This window comes from Aspergillus ochraceoroseus (assembly GCF_002846915.1).
Source record: "Aspergillus ochraceoroseus IBT 24754 chromosome Unknown P175scaffold_1, whole genome shotgun sequence".
Classification (NCBI taxonomy): Eukaryota; Fungi; Ascomycota; class Eurotiomycetes; order Eurotiales; family Aspergillaceae; genus Aspergillus; species Aspergillus ochraceoroseus.
The window spans coordinates 4,764,078-4,784,082 of record NW_024468476.1 but is presented as its reverse complement, the minus strand read 5'-3'; the positions used below and the strand labels follow the sequence as shown (position 1 = coordinate 4,784,082).

Genomic DNA, 20,005 nt, shown 5'->3' with positions numbered 1-20,005 from the left:
ATGTTTAGTTCAAAGTTAATAAGCACACCCAACTCGATCTGGTTACACTCCGGTATGGAAACAACCGATCTAACTTGCTGCCGTCAGCCTTGTTTCCACCAGCACCAGACGCCAAATCCACCGCTCCCGAGACATCCATCGAATCATAATGGCCAAAGGAGGGGGGGAAAGAAAGCCAGCCATCGAGTCCCGAGTCGTAAAAAAAAAAAAAATGAAAGGAAAAAATAAGATGATGATGCCACCTAAAAAAGATCCCAATCACAGTTTCCGCTCCTCGGCCCCGGCTTAAATAAACTCGAAACATTCTAACGGTCTCCCGGTCGGGTGATTCTCCCTCTTCTAAACGGTTGGACAAGCAAAGAAGGAAAGACGAAAAGGGAAAAGGAAGCGAAGAGTAAGAGAAAGAAGAAAATAGGAACAGCAAAAATAAATAAAAATTGCCTGTGTAACACCAAACTGTTAACTACCACAACGGGGGCTGATTAAATCCCTCCTCCTTCTCCTGCTCCATGCTTTACAGGCATCCATGGATATGGCATATACTCTCTCGAGAAGAAAAAAGAAAAAGAAAAAAAAGAAAATGATGGGCCTCCCCCTTTCGTACATGATACTAGTCGTGAGACGATCGAGTCGATCGAGTCACTGGCGAGGACGGGTTCGGAGGAGAGTTGACCATGGATGATGAACAAATCGGTTCGGCGTTTTCCTCGAACTCCACTGTTTAGCATATCTTGGCGTTAGGGACTCGATAAAACCAGAGACATCTTTCCTCGAGACATCTGAGACAAATCCTGACTGAACTATCCAGCCACACTGTCTGTACATACTACATAGTACTCTCCAGCTCATTGCTCCCGTTTCCTATTTGAGACAGGTAGGGGAAATGCCCTCGTGCATCCTTTCCATGTGAAACGTGGTCGAAAAAGGCATGGAAGGCGAGATCTCTCCAATGATGAGGCTTAATAAGTGGAGAAAAGCCTTGGTACCTTTTGTCTGATGAGAACAGGAAGAAGCAGTTTGACATGCGATGAATAATTTACTAATTTGTGCTACTTGTGCTATACACAGACTCTGTTGTTCTTGTCCATTCTTGTTGATGTTGTTGTTGCTGCTGCGGCTGCAGGTTTTGGTCAGCCAGTCAGAATTCCGTGACTCCTCCAGACTCAGAGTCCAGAATAAAAGAGAGGATTGGGATGGATGGATGATCTTCAAGCTGACGGTGGAGCTGCCCGTTAAGCAATCAACCTCCCTTCTATTCCACCCTATCAAATCAAAGGTTTAACCCATCGAACTCGATGAAGATAAAATAGAAGAGTAACTCCTCCTCGAGTCCTTCCACAAAGAGGTCTAGCGGGGGTCGTCGTAATCGAAGCTCCCTCTTCGCAAAATACTCCCAACTCTCACTTTTTCTCCGAATCTGCCTGTTAGGTGGAGTCCATAAAGCTAGCTGAACACAAGTACATAGTAATGGTGTCAACACCTTTTCTTTTCTTTTCTTTTCTTTTTTTTTTTCCCCCCCTAAATCTATTGAAACAACCTATTGTGATCGATGCAGGGTGTCCCATAGTTCCGTACACCCCCGGTCGCTTGCCGCCCATCGGGCTTTTTCCATTCAACTCGCATCATTGTCATCATTTAAATAACAAGGGGAAAATAAAAGAAAAGAAAATCAAAATCAAAAAAAAAAAAAATCAACTAAAAGTTAAATTTGAAAACGAGGGCTATAATAGACATCATTATAAACAAACAAGAAAAAAAGAAGAAAAAAATCTCTCACTCCATTTTATTTTATCTGATTTTTTTTTTAATTCTTGGTTATTATTCAGATTCACATGGGACGGGATCCTTATCCTATTCTTTCTCAACGGTCCAGAACCTTGAGATCCCGAGACTGATGGGCTTTGACTGAGGAGCAAAGGCCGATGATGGCATTGAGTAAGACCTCAACCTTCAACCTTTAGAGTCGACTCAGTCGAGAGCTTTGGCAAGAGGGGCAAGGTGGGCGAAGGGTGGGCGAACTAGTCACGGAAAGGGTACCTATATTGTTAACCACTGCCCGGAGTACAAATAGTGCTCCATCGGACTGCATAACAATCATGATGCTCAATTACGATTCTCTGGGGAATTGGATAATATTCCGAGACTTTGCAATTTGTCTTCATATCGCTTTATTGGTATATACCACTACTACAAGTTTCCAAGTGGTTTTAATAACCTCGACCTCATCTCATTATATTTCGGCGACGGAGAAGTTAGAACAGGCTTGAGAAGGGGATCGTTTCAATTAAAAAAAAAAAAAAAGAAATGACAACTTTGCCATGTTCGAAACAATGAGGCGTGTCGATTAAGTTCCATAAACCTCTAGAGATTATGCAGTACCTTAGGAACTGTATCGATTCTACTCTGATCCCAAGTACATAGTAATCTGAAGCGCATGCGGGGCAGAGTATGGATGGAGAACGTTAGATCAAGGTGGATTAAAATGAAGCCACCGTTACTCAACTCCCAACAGGGAAGATACCACCTGTCTGTACTCTGTAACCTGTCAAGAGCTAGCCCATGCACTCGAATTTGACAGTTCCTCTAGCAAGTGTCCTTAATGGCGAGAGCACTTGCGTCGTCGAAGAAAGTCGTCAGTTGCGTTCGTTGCCTATCGTTATCTTCCATGTCTCACGCACGAGGAGATTTTCTCGCAAATGACCGTATGATCGATACTACTACATCCTTAGTTCTGCTGATATTACGGAGTACAGCTTTTCTCCTCTAATGCTGGTACTGCTCAGGAGAAGTTGATTAATAGGGGAGTGAGGGATACATGATTTCTCGATCAAGGGTGCCAAGTACTCCCGTACACTCATCATGCCTCCACCCAGCTAAGCAAGAGTAGAGCAGTCTAACTAATAGTTAGTTAACTTGGAACTGATGACGAATAAGCAAGTATGTGCGAATCTTTTTTTTTGTTTTTTTTTTTTTTTTTTTTTGCTGATTCATGGTAAATTTCTGGAAGTTTGCTTGACCCCGAACGACGGGGGCTATGCTCGCGAATCCGATGGGAGAATGGATTTGCATACAGGTTTTCTTTTAACCCCTGGGCGGATCGTTGAGCCAGTCCGTTGATATCACTAGATCGATTTCGCATCCTTTCAATCGTGGTTCGAATAACGGAGGAATACTCCGCAAAAGTTAATTACGTTTTACGTTAGGTAGTATACATATTGCTCCCTACTACTATCGTCGATGCGAGAGTTTAGAAAATATCCAGAATATTCAATAACATGAGACCCCTCCCCCCAAAAAATGGACGGATTTACAGTGTTTCAGGAGGTGATCGGCAGCTAGGAGTGTTATGCACATCACCGCTGTAGTTTCCTGTCCTTTAACTCTTAACTCACCGAGACCAGTTCTCGAAGGCCATGTTTCCGGTCAAGGTGTGGTGTGGTGATTTTGTCTTAGACACTCTGGATGTACTCTGTAGATCAGTCAGGGCCTAATTTGTTGCCGCTGCGGACATGGACATGGACATGGGTGAGGACGGATATTCCACAGTTTCACTGAAGTATACGGAGTACTTTCTAACGCCTAGCTATGTATTAGTATTCGGTAGAATGTCACTGTGGTATTTCCCCGCCGCCGAGTTCTTTCTCAAATCAAGTCGCATCATCGTATTCTTTGCCTCGTGCGTGATTTCATTCCCCTCCACCACGCTCGACTGTCCATAAATTAGTTAGTTACAGCAAGATTGATAGGTAACCTTGGGAATCGAGCACGTTTGTACACACCGTTCCGGCTCGTCGATGCGCGACACTTGATGCCCCACAGTGGATTCACCTTTTGAGACTCTTCGCTCTGGCCGTAGGAGTATCATGATGATTATTAGGTACCATATTCTTGATATGTTGCTTCCTGCTCTCCTCATTCTCTTGATCGTGTTGTTGGTGGTGGCACTATCGATGTGATCATAGGTACCTACTACTAGCGAGGTAGGTAATCATGAGGTGGTGATCCTCTAGTTATCATAAATTACCTCACCAAATCGAATTTGGTCTGTGTAATATTACTCGGTGGGTCCCGCTCTCTTCCAGAGGGTTTTCCAGTTGATTCCAAATAATAATAATAAGAATAATCTCAAGTACTTTTCCTATTCATCCTTAAGGATAGATAGATAGATAGATAGATAGATACTAGCGAGGCACGATATAGTTCGGCCGGCTCTCCGGCTTTAGTCCGATCCTCAAGGAAGAAAACAATATTAACAACCCTACCATGGGAATAATAGAAATCTTGATCATCTTAGGATGAGGGTTCTCTAGACTGCATCACTAGGTCCGGCCGAAGCTTCCTGACGGCCAGTTTTGGTCCGAACCCTTTCTGGGCGTTGATCTCCCTTTCTTCCGCACAGTGAGTAAGCGGAAGTTTCAGCGTTCCTGGTTACCCCGTGTAGCAAGACAAGACAAGACTTCTTCTCTGTCTGTGTTGTTAGTCGGGGCTGATTTGGAATAAATCGCCCAAGGTACGTAGATACGGAATTTGTCATGATTTCTCTACAGTGATAGTTAGTTAGTTCCCTTAGGCTAACTGTACATCTCGGTAGGTTCTCGGATTCTCCAGAGAAGAAAATCAAAAACATCCATGGTGATATTTATGCATCCTTTTTTTAATGCTCTAGTCTGCACAGAGTACGGATACTCTCTCATACGAATGCAAGAAACAGCCAGCTCCATCCCGATTCATTTCCTATGCGCATGTGCGTCTTTCGCAGCCATCTTCCCACCCATTCTGCTCTCTCTGCCTCGGAGATTATTGTTATTGAGCATTACCAACCTAGTACGGAGTACGTACTACGAGTACTAAGTAGTTATCTAATCTGTACGGAGTATACAAATTAATACCCAAGGCCTCGGCCCATCTCCAGTCCATACAGAGTATATCCGACCCCCCGATTTCCTATGATATTTTCAATTGATTCAAACCCCACGAAGCACTGTGCAAATGAATCGTATAGGTACTTGTTAATAGTCTCTAATGCACCGAGAGTCGATAAATCAATCAAAGATAATAACAATAACAGAGGAGTCCACATGTTGTATATTACAAGGTACAGAGTACAGTACGTACGATCGAGTAATAATACCTCGTAAAGACACCGGAAGAGGCGCAAAAGCCAAGAGAGGATTTGGTGATCTGGAGCTTTCCCCGTGGACTCATCGTCATTATTGATCTCGCCAGATTCGAACACTAAAAGGAAAAGAATGCGTCAGATTTTAGTCCGAGAACATGTGATCTGAGCCCTATACTCTGGGCCAAAGAAAAGAAACAAAGAAAAGGCAGTCCGGCCCCACCATCCGGTAAGTGGGGAGAATATGAGAATATTCTCTAGACTGTGGAAACTTGAACAACTCTACTATGTAGCCAGAGTAGGCTCATTCCGATTCCAACGCTCAAGGAGAGAAGATCAGTGGAAGAAAAGTAATCATCTAAAAGCCGATTAGTTAAGCCATGCGATTCCAGGGCTTTATGAATGTTCAGTTCAGGGCCCTTGGACTACTACTTACTTTCCCTACTGACGGATGAATATCGGCACATCTGTTCCCCCCCCACTTTTTTATCCCATACTGTGATGGTGATTCCGATTCCGAGAAAAAGCCCTACCTAGCCTAGGGCCCTAAGCTATATACACTCTCTGTTGATATTTAAACGAGGCAGGTCAGGTCAGGTCATTCTCTGCTCGAGTAAACGAATAACGCAAATCCGATTAAATCCATGGAAGGAAATCAGTTCCGAGGATTTCATTCCGGTAATTTCTTTCTTCTTCTCCGCGGGTACTGCGACTGCTGCTGCGACGGCGGCTGCGACGGCTACTAGGAGGACCAGGAAATTGGCCCAAATTCTTCTTCATCCATCACAAAGTTTAATCGTTCTCACCGACAATTAGGCGAATATGAGCTGTAGAAAGCTTTGTAGAGTTTTCCTCTAGTCTACCGAAACGTGGAGGGGACAAAAATAAAGCCACGGAGCGCGGACGGACTTATTGGGGACGGATAAACGTTTACACATGTATGGAGTAGAGGGTATATCGATGTTATTCCAATTGGTTTCGCGTTATATATCTTTCGTCTTCGTTTTCAAGGAGAGAGGGATCTATATAAGATAACTATATAACTACAGAGTAGAATGATAGATACCTACATAGCTCCAAGCCAACTAACTACTAACTACAGTAACAGCAATAATCTTCCCGGTGATTGGCAGAAAACAACCCCCAATCTTCTTCATCCGGGCCCAGAGTAGATAGTTACTAGTACTCAGGTAGCTACCTAGCTAGGCGTCTTGGGCTTTCTTGACCATTTCATTATCGAGAATGCGTCCTACATAGTTTTTCTTGTTGTTGTTATGGGGGTTTTCCTTGGGGAACAGTGAAGTGACACTTGAGTCCCGAATCTAATCCTTTGTCATATAGAGCTCTCTTTCGGTTCGATGGGTAGCCTGATAGGATAAATCATTGCTTCCTGTTTCGTTCTATCCGGAGTTTAGTCGGGAATAGGTACAAACTGAACAGTACAGAGTACGGAGTACCTACCGAGATAACTCAGTCCTAGCCTCTGTGGATACCACAAAGAGCACTTTGCTTTGCTGGCATTCCTGCGAGCTTCTAGTATCAGTGATGCATGCAAAAGCAGCAATGTAAAGCAGCGAAGAATAGAATAGAAAGAAAAAAAAAAAAAAAAAGCAGAAGCATTGTTTCATATCTATCGAGTATGGCAGTGACAGGTGGCCTGAAGCCAAAGCAAAACCAGATTTAAAAACAACGGGCTTGGAAGGGGAAAAAAAAAGCAAATATGGCGAGAGGGAGGGGGATCCTGGTCTACCCGTGGATTCCCTGCTGCTTTTCCTCTGCAGACTACAGACTATTTGGGAGATGAACAGACAAAAAAGGAAAAAAAAAAAAAGGAAAAAATGGCGGAGGAGTACGGTTTCTCTTTATTTAGGTCTGGACTCGACGGCTGCTGGTGCTATAACCCTGCTGTGTCTCTGCAGCACTTGTTCCGCACACGAACCTCCGCATTTTCTTGACTTGGGTTTGCTTTTCGAGGTACGTGTATTGGATATACTCAAGACTGCGATGCATGAGCACGCCTTTTGGAGGGAAAGACAGAAAGATACGGAGTACTCAAGGTAAATCGGTTGTTCGCTACTAGGAACAACTGGTATCATCTGATCTTCTTTCCAGGGGAAAGCAAATGGGTGAAGAGAACCAGTAAAAGCGATTTTTTTTTTTAAAAAAAAGCAAACATTCTAACAAAAGCGAATCAACCCCCCTCCTCGTGTTGGTCAGCGGAGGCAATACATGAGGTGGTTGAGACGCGGTTGACCGACCCTTGGAAGTGTGGTGAGCATACCCAATCAGGTCTAATGTAGCACAGGGCCTAACATATGACATCTTTTGCCTTAGCACAAAGGGAATTTTCTCACTTGGGGGTTGATGTTGTACGGAGTAACCAGGCTGGGTGCTGTTGGCGGCGATGTTCCTACTCGTGTACTCTTTGCCAGCGCTCCCCAGTGACTTTTGGGCCCGGGGTTTCTATGGATTGTTTGCTTTCGGTGCTATTGTATATATGATAAAAATATATACCTTTACCAGAACGAGGATGACAAGAGGAAGTTTCATTAGTAAAACTGAAATTGGCTGGATTGCGCATCCACTTATGCTAATAGCAAATGACCGTACATAGACATACTTCATGTATACAGACCTCTGTGAGAGAACGAGTGAAAAGCATAGAACCAACACCATGTCGCAAGCACAGTATAAAATGAATTATATAGGCCGGTTATGACCGTATCTGCTCGGCTGCACCGGCAGAACTTCGAGGGGCCGGCTTCGATTCGGCTGAGGTGTCGATTGCAAGAGGAGAGTCGTCTCCATCATCCTCGTCATCACTCGAGAAGTCATCAATGGGTCGACCACGACGCCGGTCTTCTTCCCGGCGTCGACGTCGCTCGTGGATGTACTCGTGATATCGGGCATCTAGTACACGAGTTAGCATACTCGGAATATTTCGACGAACGCACAGCAACATACCGCGAATCTCCTGTGTCTTGACTGCGTACGCTTGGATTTCCTCCTTGGTGAGCACTCGCAGAACTATGACATATTCTGGCCGTTCCTCAAATCGCTCTTGACTTTCCTCCAGAGCGGCGGGATTGACGAGGCGCCGGTCAATTTTAGTCCAGCGTGCCCCTGGGGGAATTCCTTTCTTATGTGCGTCCTTCAACGGCGCAACTCCTTCTCGAACAGGATTAGGTTCCTCCGGGAATTTGTCTCGCGGCGGCTTCAAGATTCCCTTTGGCGGCTGAGTGTCGACATCCTTCGACGTCCCCTGCTCGGGTCTTTTTTGGTAGTCTATGCTCTTGAGTTCCTTTGAAACCTGGCCTTGATGACGAGACCGAGAGCTGTGCCTGTGGGGTCGATCGTTCTCGCGGGAACTATCAGAGTTTGTTGTTTTTGGATGTACTGATGGTTCCCGTCGGTATTTCTTGAGGTCATCGTCTGATGAATAGGCATCCGAATCACTGTCTACCCGTCGCCTTGATTGTCTTCTCGATCTGCTTTGGTCCCGGACTACCAGATCCCGGGACCGATACCGATCGCCGCGAGACCTAAGGTCAAAGTCAAGATCATCGGAATACCCGCTCGCTAAAACTGCTGTCCCTAGACCATTGCTGGGCCCGGGAGCTGCAGGGACTTTACTGAGCTGCCTTTTCGATGTACGGTCATCCTGGCCCTGTCGGTCGCGTGCATCGCCGTCGGGGCGTTTATGCTCTCGGCGTAAATGACGGGTGTCCTCATAATCATCTCGGTACGAAGAATATCCCTCGTCATGATCCTGATGCAATGTGATTGAGCGCGGAGACGGACGTTGTCGAGTGCCTGCAAGGTCAAGTTCGCTATGGGCAGAACCGAAGGTCGACCGTCGCATTTCATCCCCATCTAGCTTTTCGAAGCCTCTGTGCGCTGGGGGAGGGCCTAAGGCCCGGGACTCTTTTTTGATCATCAGATTAGGATCATCGATCCCGGTTAAACTGAGGGGTCGTCGTTCTTTTGGGTAGCCACCCTGATTGTACCGCAGCTTTGCAATTGATTCTTTTTCAAATTGCTCGCGTGGGTTTGTATAGGAGTAAGCATCATAATCATCAATATCTTCACCTCTTCGGAGACCCCCAGTTTGGGGATATCGCCGGCGGCCACTATGTTCGTATGTGCGGGAGGCGTCTCGCCCCGTATCGCTTGCATAATCGACAGAGGAAGAATGACGATGACGCCGATGGTGCTTATGTGACGAGGCAGGTACAAGGTATCCGTCCTTCCCTGTAAGAGGGCTAGGTGATCGACCGTAGTCTGACATTATCACGGGCGAACCCCTTGATATCGGAGAACTTGCAGGTACATCAAGCCTCGCGCGAGAATCCGCGGTGGATGTAGTGCTACTCCGCGGTCTAGCTAGGATAGCATATTCAGTCCTTAATTTGGCGGGTTGGCCATGTTCTCGGTAGGTTTGAGTGGAAACAGGCTGGGCTTCTAGTCTAGTCTCACGCGTGTATCGCGGGTCGGAGGGTTTCAAGTAGGGAACATCAGAGCGATAGCCCGCGTATGCCAGACGACCAGCGGAAGAGTCATAGGGATCATAGGAGGAATTGAGCTGGACGGTCCCCGTTGAGGCCCGCATGGGATCAATCAAAAGCGAGTTACCGGGAGACATGGGCCGATGACGCGCAGAAGGGCGCATTCTGAGTTGGTGCAGATATGAAGCTGCAATGGACTGATGATGATCGAGGGAAGTTGTGCAGGAGATGAAGGTTTAAGAGACCTGCAAGGGGGGGGACAGGCAAATAAAAGAGAAAAGACAATCCAGGGCTTTCCAGGAAGTGTCGGATCTAGGAAATGAAACGGTGCTTGAGGCACAAAAAGCAACGCAATAGGGCTGAGGACCCAGAAGAATTGAAGCCTGAAATCGCAGGCCACCAGAGGAGGGGAAGGAGGATCTCAGAGCAGCGGATAATAGCAAAGGACACAATAAGACAAGGCCTTGAAAGTCAGAGAATTGAAGAAATTGATAACCAGGCGATGGGGACAGATTCTGATCAGAGAGATGAAATATTAAAAGAAGACGGATAAGATGAGAGGAGAAAAGGATGAAGACGATGATGATGATGACTGTGAGTTCCCGTAGGTTTAGTAAATACTAGTTAGTTAGTTAACTAGTTATTAGTACTCTCCGTACTCCGTAATCAAGGGCGGGTGGCGGTGACGACAGAGACCCTCCTCTACCCGACCAGAACTAGCAAACCAGAGGATGCAAAAGATTGCCCCAGAGCCCCGAAAATCAAACTGTGAGTGGTGCGGATGACGATTCTGCGGTGACCGTGATTGATATGTTAATATTGCCGATTATGTAGATCAGATGTGCGTGCGATTTGAGTAGAGGAAGAACCGTGGATGCAAGAACTGTGGATGGGGATTCGGTTGTTCCATGGTCACGTTACGTCGTTTGTTTTCCTCCTCGTCTCTTTTCTCTTTTCCCCTCAACTCAACTGTATCTACTCCATACCGAGAGGGAAAAGACGCCCGGCTCAAACAGATGGGAATCCTTAACCCTGCAACCAGTCGGATCGTGAGCCTCCAGAATCTGCCTCTAACTGTGATGATCATGAGGCCTTTTGTTTCCTCCTCTGTTGCCACCCTATCCGACTTGCCCCCTCATCTCCGCTTGTCCCACCGCTAGAGCCGACTCGCCAATGGGTTTCTTACCTCTCCACGTCGTCGTCGTCGTCGTTGGTGAAAGTACTTCGGATGTTTCCGCCGGCGTCGCATTCAAAATTGATTAGACCTTTCAAATCAAATTTAAAATTTAGGTGCAGCGTTAACGGTGGATTTGACGACATGCGGCTCAAAACAAGTATGGGCTCCGAATCCAATCAAACTGCTTCAACCATGCTCAAGGCCAGGAAAACACAAAGGTAATGTCAATCTAAATGTCTACTGCTATTGGCTCCTTGTGAATATTCTTTTTTACCGGAGTCCTCCGACCTCCGTCTTCACCTCCTTTTTCAACAACCTCCTGGGATTGTCTACGTACAAACAATTGGGGCGCAGCACTCGCAACGCTTCATTATTCTTTCTCGTTCCAGCCGTATAATGCTGTTTTAGTAATTCCCCTGTCTTGCTTATCAAATCAAGTGATGATGTACATCATCATCTCTGTGTGAGCTGGAGGGGCTCAACCTGCCTGGGTCACAGAGTCTGTAGAACATTGCTTTGCATCAAAGAAGCTTGAACCACACGCTAATTCATTGTATCAGTTCCTGGAAACATTGACCGGATTTCAGACGACCCGATTAAACATGGACTACCGAGGGGAGCTTAGCCCCGCGGAGGCGACAAGGCTTTCTCACCCCATCGGCATGCCCTACCTCAAACAGAGGGACACTGGGCAAGAATTTGCGATTCAGATTCCTTCACAATCCTAGAATCTTCTTTGCGGGTACCTATTGCTTCACTGGACATGGGTAATTATTCCCTCAGCAGATTTTGTCTCCAACTGAAAGAGAGGCCCATGGTGGTGGGCTGGGCTATTAACTATGTTAAAGAACCCTTTAATCGGGGTGAATATTTTCTGGTAGGGTCCCTTGGCCTTTGTACTAGTTTGACAGTCGCTCCTAGGTAAATATACTTGCCCTAGCTCAAACCCAATAGCACCCGTTGTTGAAACTTGCTAATTTCAGAGAATGTTCTCGGAATCCTATTTCTTTCGACCCCTTTGCCCCAGCGGGACGCTCAATGGACTGGGCACCCTTACTTGTCACCCGCTGGACTGACCGTCCCTCAACGGTAAAGCATTAGAGGATATACGTATACCGAGCCACTTTAGATGAGAACTCCGCCACGCGGTCAGCCTTTCCGTTGAACATATCGGCCACCTCTGGCTCTAGATGCCTGTTGCCTGAGAACCCCAGCTCTCTCTATGAACAATATTTGCGCAATATTGTCACAATGCTTTCTCTTGGGCCTATCGGTCAGTCTCTTTCTCTCTGCAGGCGTTTCAAATGCACATGATTTACCCTTCACCGAAGCAATTTAGCCCTGGATATCGCCTAGGCCAAGTTCTGCGGATCCAGGCATAGATCTTTTGCTTCACCCTTTCCTTAGCCCATCTACACACTAAGTGAGAAATGTTGGGCGCAAGAGCTGTAGATAAAAGCTTCCCTGCCATCTAGCTCCATGTTTGCTATTTCTTTCCCTCATCAGTCTGCTTTTCTACACGTCCTTTACCTGTATTTTCCAAGCTTCAACCCAGATCTCCACTCAATCAACTTGATATTTCTATTGCTCCCCATTTCAATATATACTTCCCTGTCTCCATCTCCAGCGTACATATTCTCCAGTAGAACATCAAACGCAGCGGACTGGGAAACCACAACACCCACGTTGACTACTCATATCGCTCTTGAAAAATTAGTCAACCTTCAAACATGTTTGGCTCTATTGTTCAGAACCTCCACTCCCACGTCACTGTCGCCGCTGCCACTCTGGTTCAGTATTCCAGGAACATCTCTATGGCCGGATGGTGGACGTGTTGTTCTTGCAGCAATATGAACAATCCCGAGTATGCAACCACCTACTGCACCTCTTGCAGTCATGCACGCTGCCGATCGTGTAAAGACTTTCTGTGATGAATCAACCATGAAGATGGAAGGTATTACTTTCTACCTATCCAGATACATATTCTCTGGGGCGTTTGTTCCTTTATTTTGTACCTTTTCCTCTGGTACTTTGGGATTCTCGCTTAATGTTCTTATCACGCCTTTTTTCTTTCTTTTCTTTAGTTTCTTGACTTTCCTTGGCTCGTTCTCGGCTTTATTTTTATGTATTTTCTTTCTTTTTTTGCACCCTTTCTTTGGAACTGTTAGTTTCCTGGGGTTTATTCTTCGGCCATGTCTTATTATGTCGATTTGTGGTAGAAAGCGTGCTTGTATGATACTGATACCTGGAACAAGTTGCATTTCTTATTCTTCCTGTCTACTTGGTTATGATTAGTCCATTGTGTTGCATCAAGCGATCGAATCAAGTGCAGTTTTTCAATTGAGATTATCAGAGTTATTCGAGGACTATACCTACCTATACCAAGAGTACCTAAGTAACCGGTTGCTTGATAACAGTGCAGCTCCAACGATAGGAAGAAGGAAGCTGGAAACAACCTATAGGAGATATAGGCATCAAAGAATCATTAGAGTAGGTATCAGGACATACGTAGTAAGGGAAAGTGGCCAAATAACAAGTTACATCACGAGTAGTAGTCGTAGAGTTGGCTGAGCAATGGTGGACAGACCTCCGACTACTGCAGGTCCGATCATCGCCAGGATCCACCGCACGGTATCGGAATCTTAGGATCTGTTAGATGGTAAGATATAACGAGATTACTACAGTAATACTTTTGATCAGGCGGGAAAACAAAACTAAAAAAAAAGAAGAGAGCACTCTTTCCGACCTCATTCCAATATCGTCGCGGTTTAAGAGGGTTAAAAGAGGGAGCTAGCCAGCCTCCTCTATAAAATTATCCATAAAAAATATGTACATATGCCCCTAAATGTCCTTAAAGAAATTTCGCAGGCAAGCACCTTATAGTTTCAGCCCGCGGGATTTTCGTGGAACGCTTCCTGCATCCCTACCTAAACAACAGCCCGATGAACACCTCCTTGCAGCAGAGCTGTACAACAGATTGTTCATCTCTTCAAACCCGAAGCAGAATATGTGGAAGAAATCATTGCATCATTCTTTGTGTCACCATCTGGCCCATATCCGATTTGCTCGTGGTTTTCAGAACATCCTTTTTCTAAATCTAAGACGGAACTTGCATCGGACGATCGTGCTTGACAAAGAGCCCGCGCGCTCAAGGATTCCAGTCTGTTTTCCCTTCCTCTCTCCCCACCCCGTGTATTTATGTGAACGAACCAATAGGCGAACGCAGTTATCGAGGATGATCTGTTCAGATATACTTCGGGCCGATGGCTGGTCGATGAGAAACACCAACTTCCGCAACGTTTTGTGAAATTTAATGTGGAAAACCTCTGTTACCAAGCTTCCTCACTATTTGGTGATTCGACAAAATGCGTACAGATTGTCCAAGTTGGAAGGCAGCTTTAACAAAGCATTCCTGCTCACAATAGACAATGGCCGTGAGGTTATCGCAAAGATTCCTTGTCCGAACGTGGGGACTCCCTCGCTGACAACCGCGTCCGAGGTGGCCACATTGAACTTTTGTACGCTGATGCAGGTTGTTGTCACTAATTTTTTATCATACTGACATGCTTTTCTTAGTGCGATCATGTTCTTCAATCAGGGTTCCAGAGGTGTTGGCTTGGAGTTCAGCTCCTGCAAATCCAGTAGGGACGGAATACATTATCATGGAAAAAATTCCAGGAGTTTCACTCGCTGAAAGAGGGGGGAACAATGAATACTTTGGAGCACTACAAAGTAATTGACCAAATAGTGGAAGTCGAGAAGGAACTCGAGAGTCTGCAATTCCCAGCCTATGGAAGTCTCTTTCTACGGGAATGCGTGTGCCTCAAGGATACCGTCATTATGCACTACCCCCAGGTTTGGATCCTGCCGGATTGTTCTGCGTCGGGCCATCTCATCATCGATCCATGTGGCATAAAAGCTTTACAGATAAGTCTAAACCAGTACAACATGTCGGCCCATGTGAGCCTTGTGCTCTCTTCCTTCCTACTCCCTGACACTCCCTGGCATTTTAACAGGGACATCGCTTTTGGACTCTGCCTTGTCTCTTCCACAGCGAGAATTGAGGCTTCTCGTGGATCAGAAAACTGAAGTGCAGCATCATCTCGGTTGTTTCGGTGAGGGGCAATCCACCAGTGAATACAGTGATCTTTTACAGAAAATGAACGAGATTCTTCCTATTCTATCACATGACAGGTAGTGCAATATCAGGACATGCTTTATTTGCAGGATATCGTGAAGACCCAGCTCTGCGCTGATGACTCTGGCTGGGTCCCAGTGGAACGATGGGAGATAACAAATGAAATAAACAAAGATCTCTTTGACATGTATATCCAAACTAGGAGTGAAGAGCTATCACCGGATGCAGCTGCAAAGATGTCGAGTTTAGCAAAACCACTATCCTAGATACAATCTTGATGTCTAGAACACTGTATCAAAATCTACATCTATACCAAAAGGTGAAGAGAGCATTTCAAACGGGGAACTTATAGATAGATATATAAAAGGAAAGACTTGAAGACAGATTTCTATATATATAGTCTGGATATGACACTAAAAGATATAGCTTAATTGACCTCTGTTTTTGCACGTGGGGTATATATAATTATCATGTATAACAAGATTCCATACTCTGGCCTGCTGCTGGGGCTCATGACAACATGTGACTTGGGAACGGGCAAGGTACCTTTAAATTCCCAGCAACAAAAGTCCCCCGACCCTCGAGGACTATTCGAGTACTACCGTATATACCTGACCCTCATTTTTTTTATTTCTGATAATTTGCATTTCCTAGTTTATAACCATCGGAAAGAAACAGGGAGAGGGCGAAAGAAACCCCCATTCATGATGCTACACAGCCCCTCGAGAAATGAGTCGAACTGAATCGGTGACATGGTTATGCCTGATCTGGCTTTTGTCTAAGAGTCATCTCGGAAACGGGGAACTGAATGAGTGCATTAGAGCTGAACTCTACCAAAGAGATGATTCTTCCAGTTTTAGGTTTTTATTTTATTTTATTTTTTTTCCCCTAATCCACAGGGGAGAGGGGGCGGAGAATGGCGGAGAGAGAGAGAGACCGCTGTTTTCCTTACAGTCGGTGATCACCTGATGCCTGGTCCCACCTGATGCCTGATTTCCCCTCACTGACTGTTTTTTTGATAATTTTTAACAACTTATATCTTAACCAATATGGGTTTAATTAAAGCCGCGATAGAAGCAATCAACTTATTGAAGATTGGTGATTTAATTAATTATACTAAGATTGTGAAAAAGTTTAGTATTAATTAGATAATGCTATTAAGACACTACCACGGGATATAGTACCTTAAAGACTACTAATATAAGTAACAGCAAGTTCTTACTAACTAATATAAAAAAGAACTAATAAGCTATATTAATAAGCTTATTAAGCAAGGCCTCTTTATATTCTATAAGATGCTTTGAAATTTTGTAAAGGAAATTACTAGTAAGAAGTTTAGAAAATACTAGCCTAGGTACTTTATAAAGTATTACTAAGATAATCTTATCTTAACTTATATAATAGCTATTAATACTGCACGAAAATAAGCTAATTCTATATATAAATATACTCTATATTTTAAGTTATTAAGCTAGAAGATATAGTAATATAAGTTATAACTAGAGGATATCTATAATATAGACAAGAAAGAATTTCTTATTAAAATATTAGTTAAAGATCTTAGGATCTTCTTAAAGTAGAAATATATAATTAGAGGAGGGCTTAAGTAATGCCTGTAAGATAGAAATTATAAGTAGATAATTTTAATTACTTATATTTATACTAATAGAATCTCTCTCTTACTAGATCTTATTTACCAGGCTTCTACTAGTAATATATAAGATTCCTAGCTTCAAGACTTTAATCTTGAGCTTTATTCTTGCTTCTTTGCCTTCTTTACAAGTAATTAGACTAATAATAAGCTAGGATATGCTTAATTAACTAATATATTTAACCACGAGACCAAGGACAAGGCATGCAGGTAATAGAGGCTTCTTATCCTTAATAATTATAGATCTTACCTTACTATAAAGTTTATTAATTACTATAATATTAATAAGATCTTATTAATAATATATCTACCTTATTTAACTTATTTACTATAATTATTTAATATTAGAATCTTTAGCCCTCTTTCTATTACTTATAATAAGAATCTTAAGGACTTTCTATATAAATTAATAGGCCTTAGTTATATTATTAAATAGGACTTCTTCTACCTCTTCTAGCTAGCCTAGGAATAAGCCTTATTAATAAAAAATATCCTTTCTTTATAGTAAACTATGGGAATATAGCTATTAAATCTAGAAATAATTCTAGTTTAATTTAATAAGTAGAATAATTCTAGGTCCTCTTTAAGTAATTTCTTATACTCTATCCTATAGGTAGAGAACTAGCAGAAGATTAAGAAACTTTTAAATTAAGTTATTACTAATATATATAATAAAAATACCAAAAAATTAAGCTTAATAATATATTATCTTTTTATAGAAAATATTATCCTAAAATTATATTATTAAGGCCTTAAATTAGCCCTCTAGAATAAGAAGAAGAAATATTAATATAGGAAACTCTTATAGTTTAAGCTCGCGGCTTTTAAAAATAGTAGTATAGTTTTTTACTCTCCTTAAAAGGTTTAGTAGGCTTGTAATCTTTAAATATAGAAGAATAAAATTATATAACTTATTAAGGTATTAAAGGAGCAAGAGAAGGTCTGTTAATAGCTTATTAAAGAAGAGAAATAATACTTACTTAAAGAGTAAAAGAGAAATTAAGTATTCTAGCAAGAATTATAGCTACTAGAGGTAGAGTAAAAGAAATAATAAAAGAAGAATGCTTACCTAGTAAAGAAGGTAGATTACTAGCTTTAAAATAATTTCTAGCAGGTAAAGAAGTCTCTAAAGAAGGTTTTTAAAGCTTTATACTAGTAAAAATCTATAAAAATCAGGCTAATAATACTTATAGAAGTCCTAGAGGCCCCTTTAATAGTAAATTATTAAGGCCGCGAGATCCAGCTCCTATAGTACTTTTAGACTAATTAAAAACTATATATAGAGTCCTAATAATGACTATATTTATCCACTAAAAGATCACGCGATAATAATAATTATATATGGTTGAATTACTTCATATTTAATATTACTAGTAGTGGTAAAATCGGGCGTCAGGTGGGACTAGGCATCAGGTGATCACCAACTGTATAGTTTAAGGTTCCTTTATATACAGATGCACGAGAAAGAGGCGGTAAATGGCTCTAGGTTGTGGCCAGTGCCGTCACCGCATTTAATCAAACGTCCGCCCCTTTGTTAACTATGGTTCGGAGGTTTACAGCGTCATGTCAGTAAGATAGTAGTACTGCAGCTGTATCTTGAGACTTCCAGGTTCCCCCTCATTTGCATGGCCCAAGACTTTTGCGGCTCGAGACTTGTGCATAATCCAATCCTGTTGCAGATATGATGGAATGGATCATATAGGGCGCGCCGCGCACCCCAGAGTGCTCGCTAGTCCTTCCAGGGAATCGCTCAGCTCCGAAGTACGAGCATCATGCAGATGGCCATGAATATTACTGATCCTTCGTTGGGGGACTGAAGTGATCTCGGCAATTGTAATCTTCAATATTGCGGATGACATTGTTATTATCATGCATCTGTAGGTTACTTAGTGGGGATGCTACAATGCCCTGTTCAAGGTACTCACGAGTCTCTCGAATGCACTTCCAATCCAGAAGAAGAAGATTGTAGATTGTCAACTTGTCAACATTGATTATTGTGCAACAAACCCCCCAAATTGGGCAAGATCAAGGAATAACAGTAAAAAAGCAAAAGCAACAAGCTGGATAAAAAAAAAAAACAACAAAACGTCTCTAACACCAAAATACGCCCCCACCACCCATCATGCATTATCCGCCCCAAACTGGTTCCGTCAATAAAAATAGTATACATCCCGTGTATGATTAGAATTTGGTTCCCACAAAAAATAGTCCCAACCCAAAATGCGCAGTGTCCGTGTCCCTGTCTATGCATCGCAATATCAAAACCCAAAAAAAAAAGAAAAGCTAAAGCCCATTCATGGTGTATGTCATGCCGTATCGCTCCCAAAAATCCCTGAAAGAGGAGCGCAACCGAGTGATTGAATTCCGCAAAGAATAGCCGTAATGTAATATCTATATCATGAGAATGAGCTTATTGTTTGTTCTTGCTGCGGAACACCCGTATTTTCTTACCTTGATGTTTTTGGTGCTTCATGTTTACTTGACACGAGAGCAGTAGGAGCAAGCGATGTGGGTGCACATCACGCATTGCGTCTGATGCTGGAAGACTTTGGGTCCGTCACCGCACTGGCAGCATACCCACATCTCAGTGTAGCCACGGTAGCTGTTTCTCTGCAGCCGGGTCTCATCAATGGAGCTGGTGGGAAACGGAGACTGGGGACTGCGCTGCAAAGAGGAAATGTTCATTGCGGAGAAGCCTTGTAGCGGCTTGTAGCTGTTGAGCTCTTGCGCGGGAGTGTAGTAAGGCATCGCTGGTTTGAAGTAGAGCTTGGTATTCAAAGCTGTGGTCAAAGGTTCAGAGAGATCGTCAAAGAGCTTGCGCGCGTTGTTGGTACTAGACTTTCAGATTGCTCGAGACAACAGAATAGACAAAAGACAACGAAGTTGGTGTTGGATGGCCGTTGAAAAAGTAGGGGAGGAAGCAAGCTATATACCTCAGCAGGACCAGCAGGAGTATATATAATATGAATCATGAGAATGCTAGGCAGAATTGACCAGGCATTTACGCCCTACCTGACTGAGCCACGAGTGGGTTAAACTAAGGCATACTTCACCCTGTCATGCTTGGTTCTTTTGGCCTAGATCGAACAGTAAGGTGTCTGAAACACGCTGATTAGCCCTAGGAAGAGTTGAATTGAATCTCCATTGATGAAACTACCAGAAGCATGTAAGTTGAGTCAAAATTCCGTGGGAGATCACAACCACCCTACCTCCCCCCCAAAAGAGGGCCGGCAAGGCTTCGCAAGGACGCCCGCTTTGCCCGGTTGAAGTCTCCGCCCATTTGCCTGGGTGATTCTGGTGAGCAACTTTCTGTTTCATTTGTTTTTGTATTATCTCACAGAGTCTTTTTTTTTTTTTTTTTTTTTTCTTGTCCCTTTGAATTGTTCATCCTTTAGTTTCCGGGTTCGTTGCCCATCCA

At 43.5% G+C, this 20,005-nt stretch overlaps 5 protein-coding genes across 5 annotated transcripts; 2 read left to right on the top strand and 3 right to left on the bottom strand.

Annotated features, from left to right (window-relative positions):
• Positions 1-610: 610 nt before the first annotated feature.
• On the bottom strand, positions 611-1,598 carry P175DRAFT_0528803 (uncharacterized protein; the record flags this gene model as incomplete). The annotated part of the gene is made up of 4 exons (XM_040899642.1): positions 611-717; positions 1,071-1,225; positions 1,284-1,443; positions 1,538-1,598. The coding sequence occupies 4 exons, from the start codon at positions 1,596-1,598 to the stop codon at positions 611-613; spliced, it is 483 nt and encodes a 160-aa protein (XP_040756656.1).
• Positions 1,599-7,829: 6,231 nt separating this feature from the next.
• Positions 7,830-9,785, bottom strand: P175DRAFT_0426423 (uncharacterized protein; the record flags this gene model as incomplete). Its single annotated transcript, XM_040893167.1, has 2 exons — positions 7,830-8,026; positions 8,081-9,785. The coding sequence occupies 2 exons, from the start codon at positions 9,783-9,785 to the stop codon at positions 7,830-7,832; spliced, it is 1,902 nt and encodes a 633-aa protein (XP_040756655.1).
• A 390-nt stretch (positions 9,786-10,175) lies between these two features.
• Positions 10,176-11,526, top strand: P175DRAFT_0528801 (uncharacterized protein; the record flags this gene model as incomplete). The annotated part of the gene is made up of 5 exons (XM_040899641.1): positions 10,176-10,215; positions 10,293-10,389; positions 10,456-10,462; positions 10,664-10,834; positions 11,359-11,526. The coding sequence occupies 5 exons, from the start codon at positions 10,176-10,178 to the stop codon at positions 11,524-11,526; spliced, it is 483 nt and encodes a 160-aa protein (XP_040756654.1).
• A 1,002-nt stretch (positions 11,527-12,528) lies between these two features.
• P175DRAFT_0528800 (uncharacterized protein) lies at positions 12,529-15,202 on the top strand (the record flags this gene model as incomplete). Its single annotated transcript, XM_040899640.1, has 8 exons — positions 12,529-12,662; positions 13,682-13,958; positions 14,015-14,150; positions 14,224-14,316; positions 14,375-14,406; positions 14,477-14,758; positions 14,853-14,940; positions 14,997-15,202. The coding sequence occupies 8 exons, from the start codon at positions 12,529-12,531 to the stop codon at positions 15,200-15,202; spliced, it is 1,248 nt and encodes a 415-aa protein (XP_040756653.1).
• Positions 15,203-19,044: 3,842 nt separating this feature from the next.
• Positions 19,045-19,690, bottom strand: P175DRAFT_0498369 (uncharacterized protein). The gene has a single exon (XM_040896487.1). It carries the CDS (start codon positions 19,333-19,335, stop codon positions 19,063-19,065), a length of 273 nt encoding a protein of 90 aa, XP_040756652.1. The 5' UTR covers positions 19,336-19,690; the 3' UTR covers positions 19,045-19,062.
• Between the last annotated feature and the right edge of the window lie 315 nt (positions 19,691-20,005).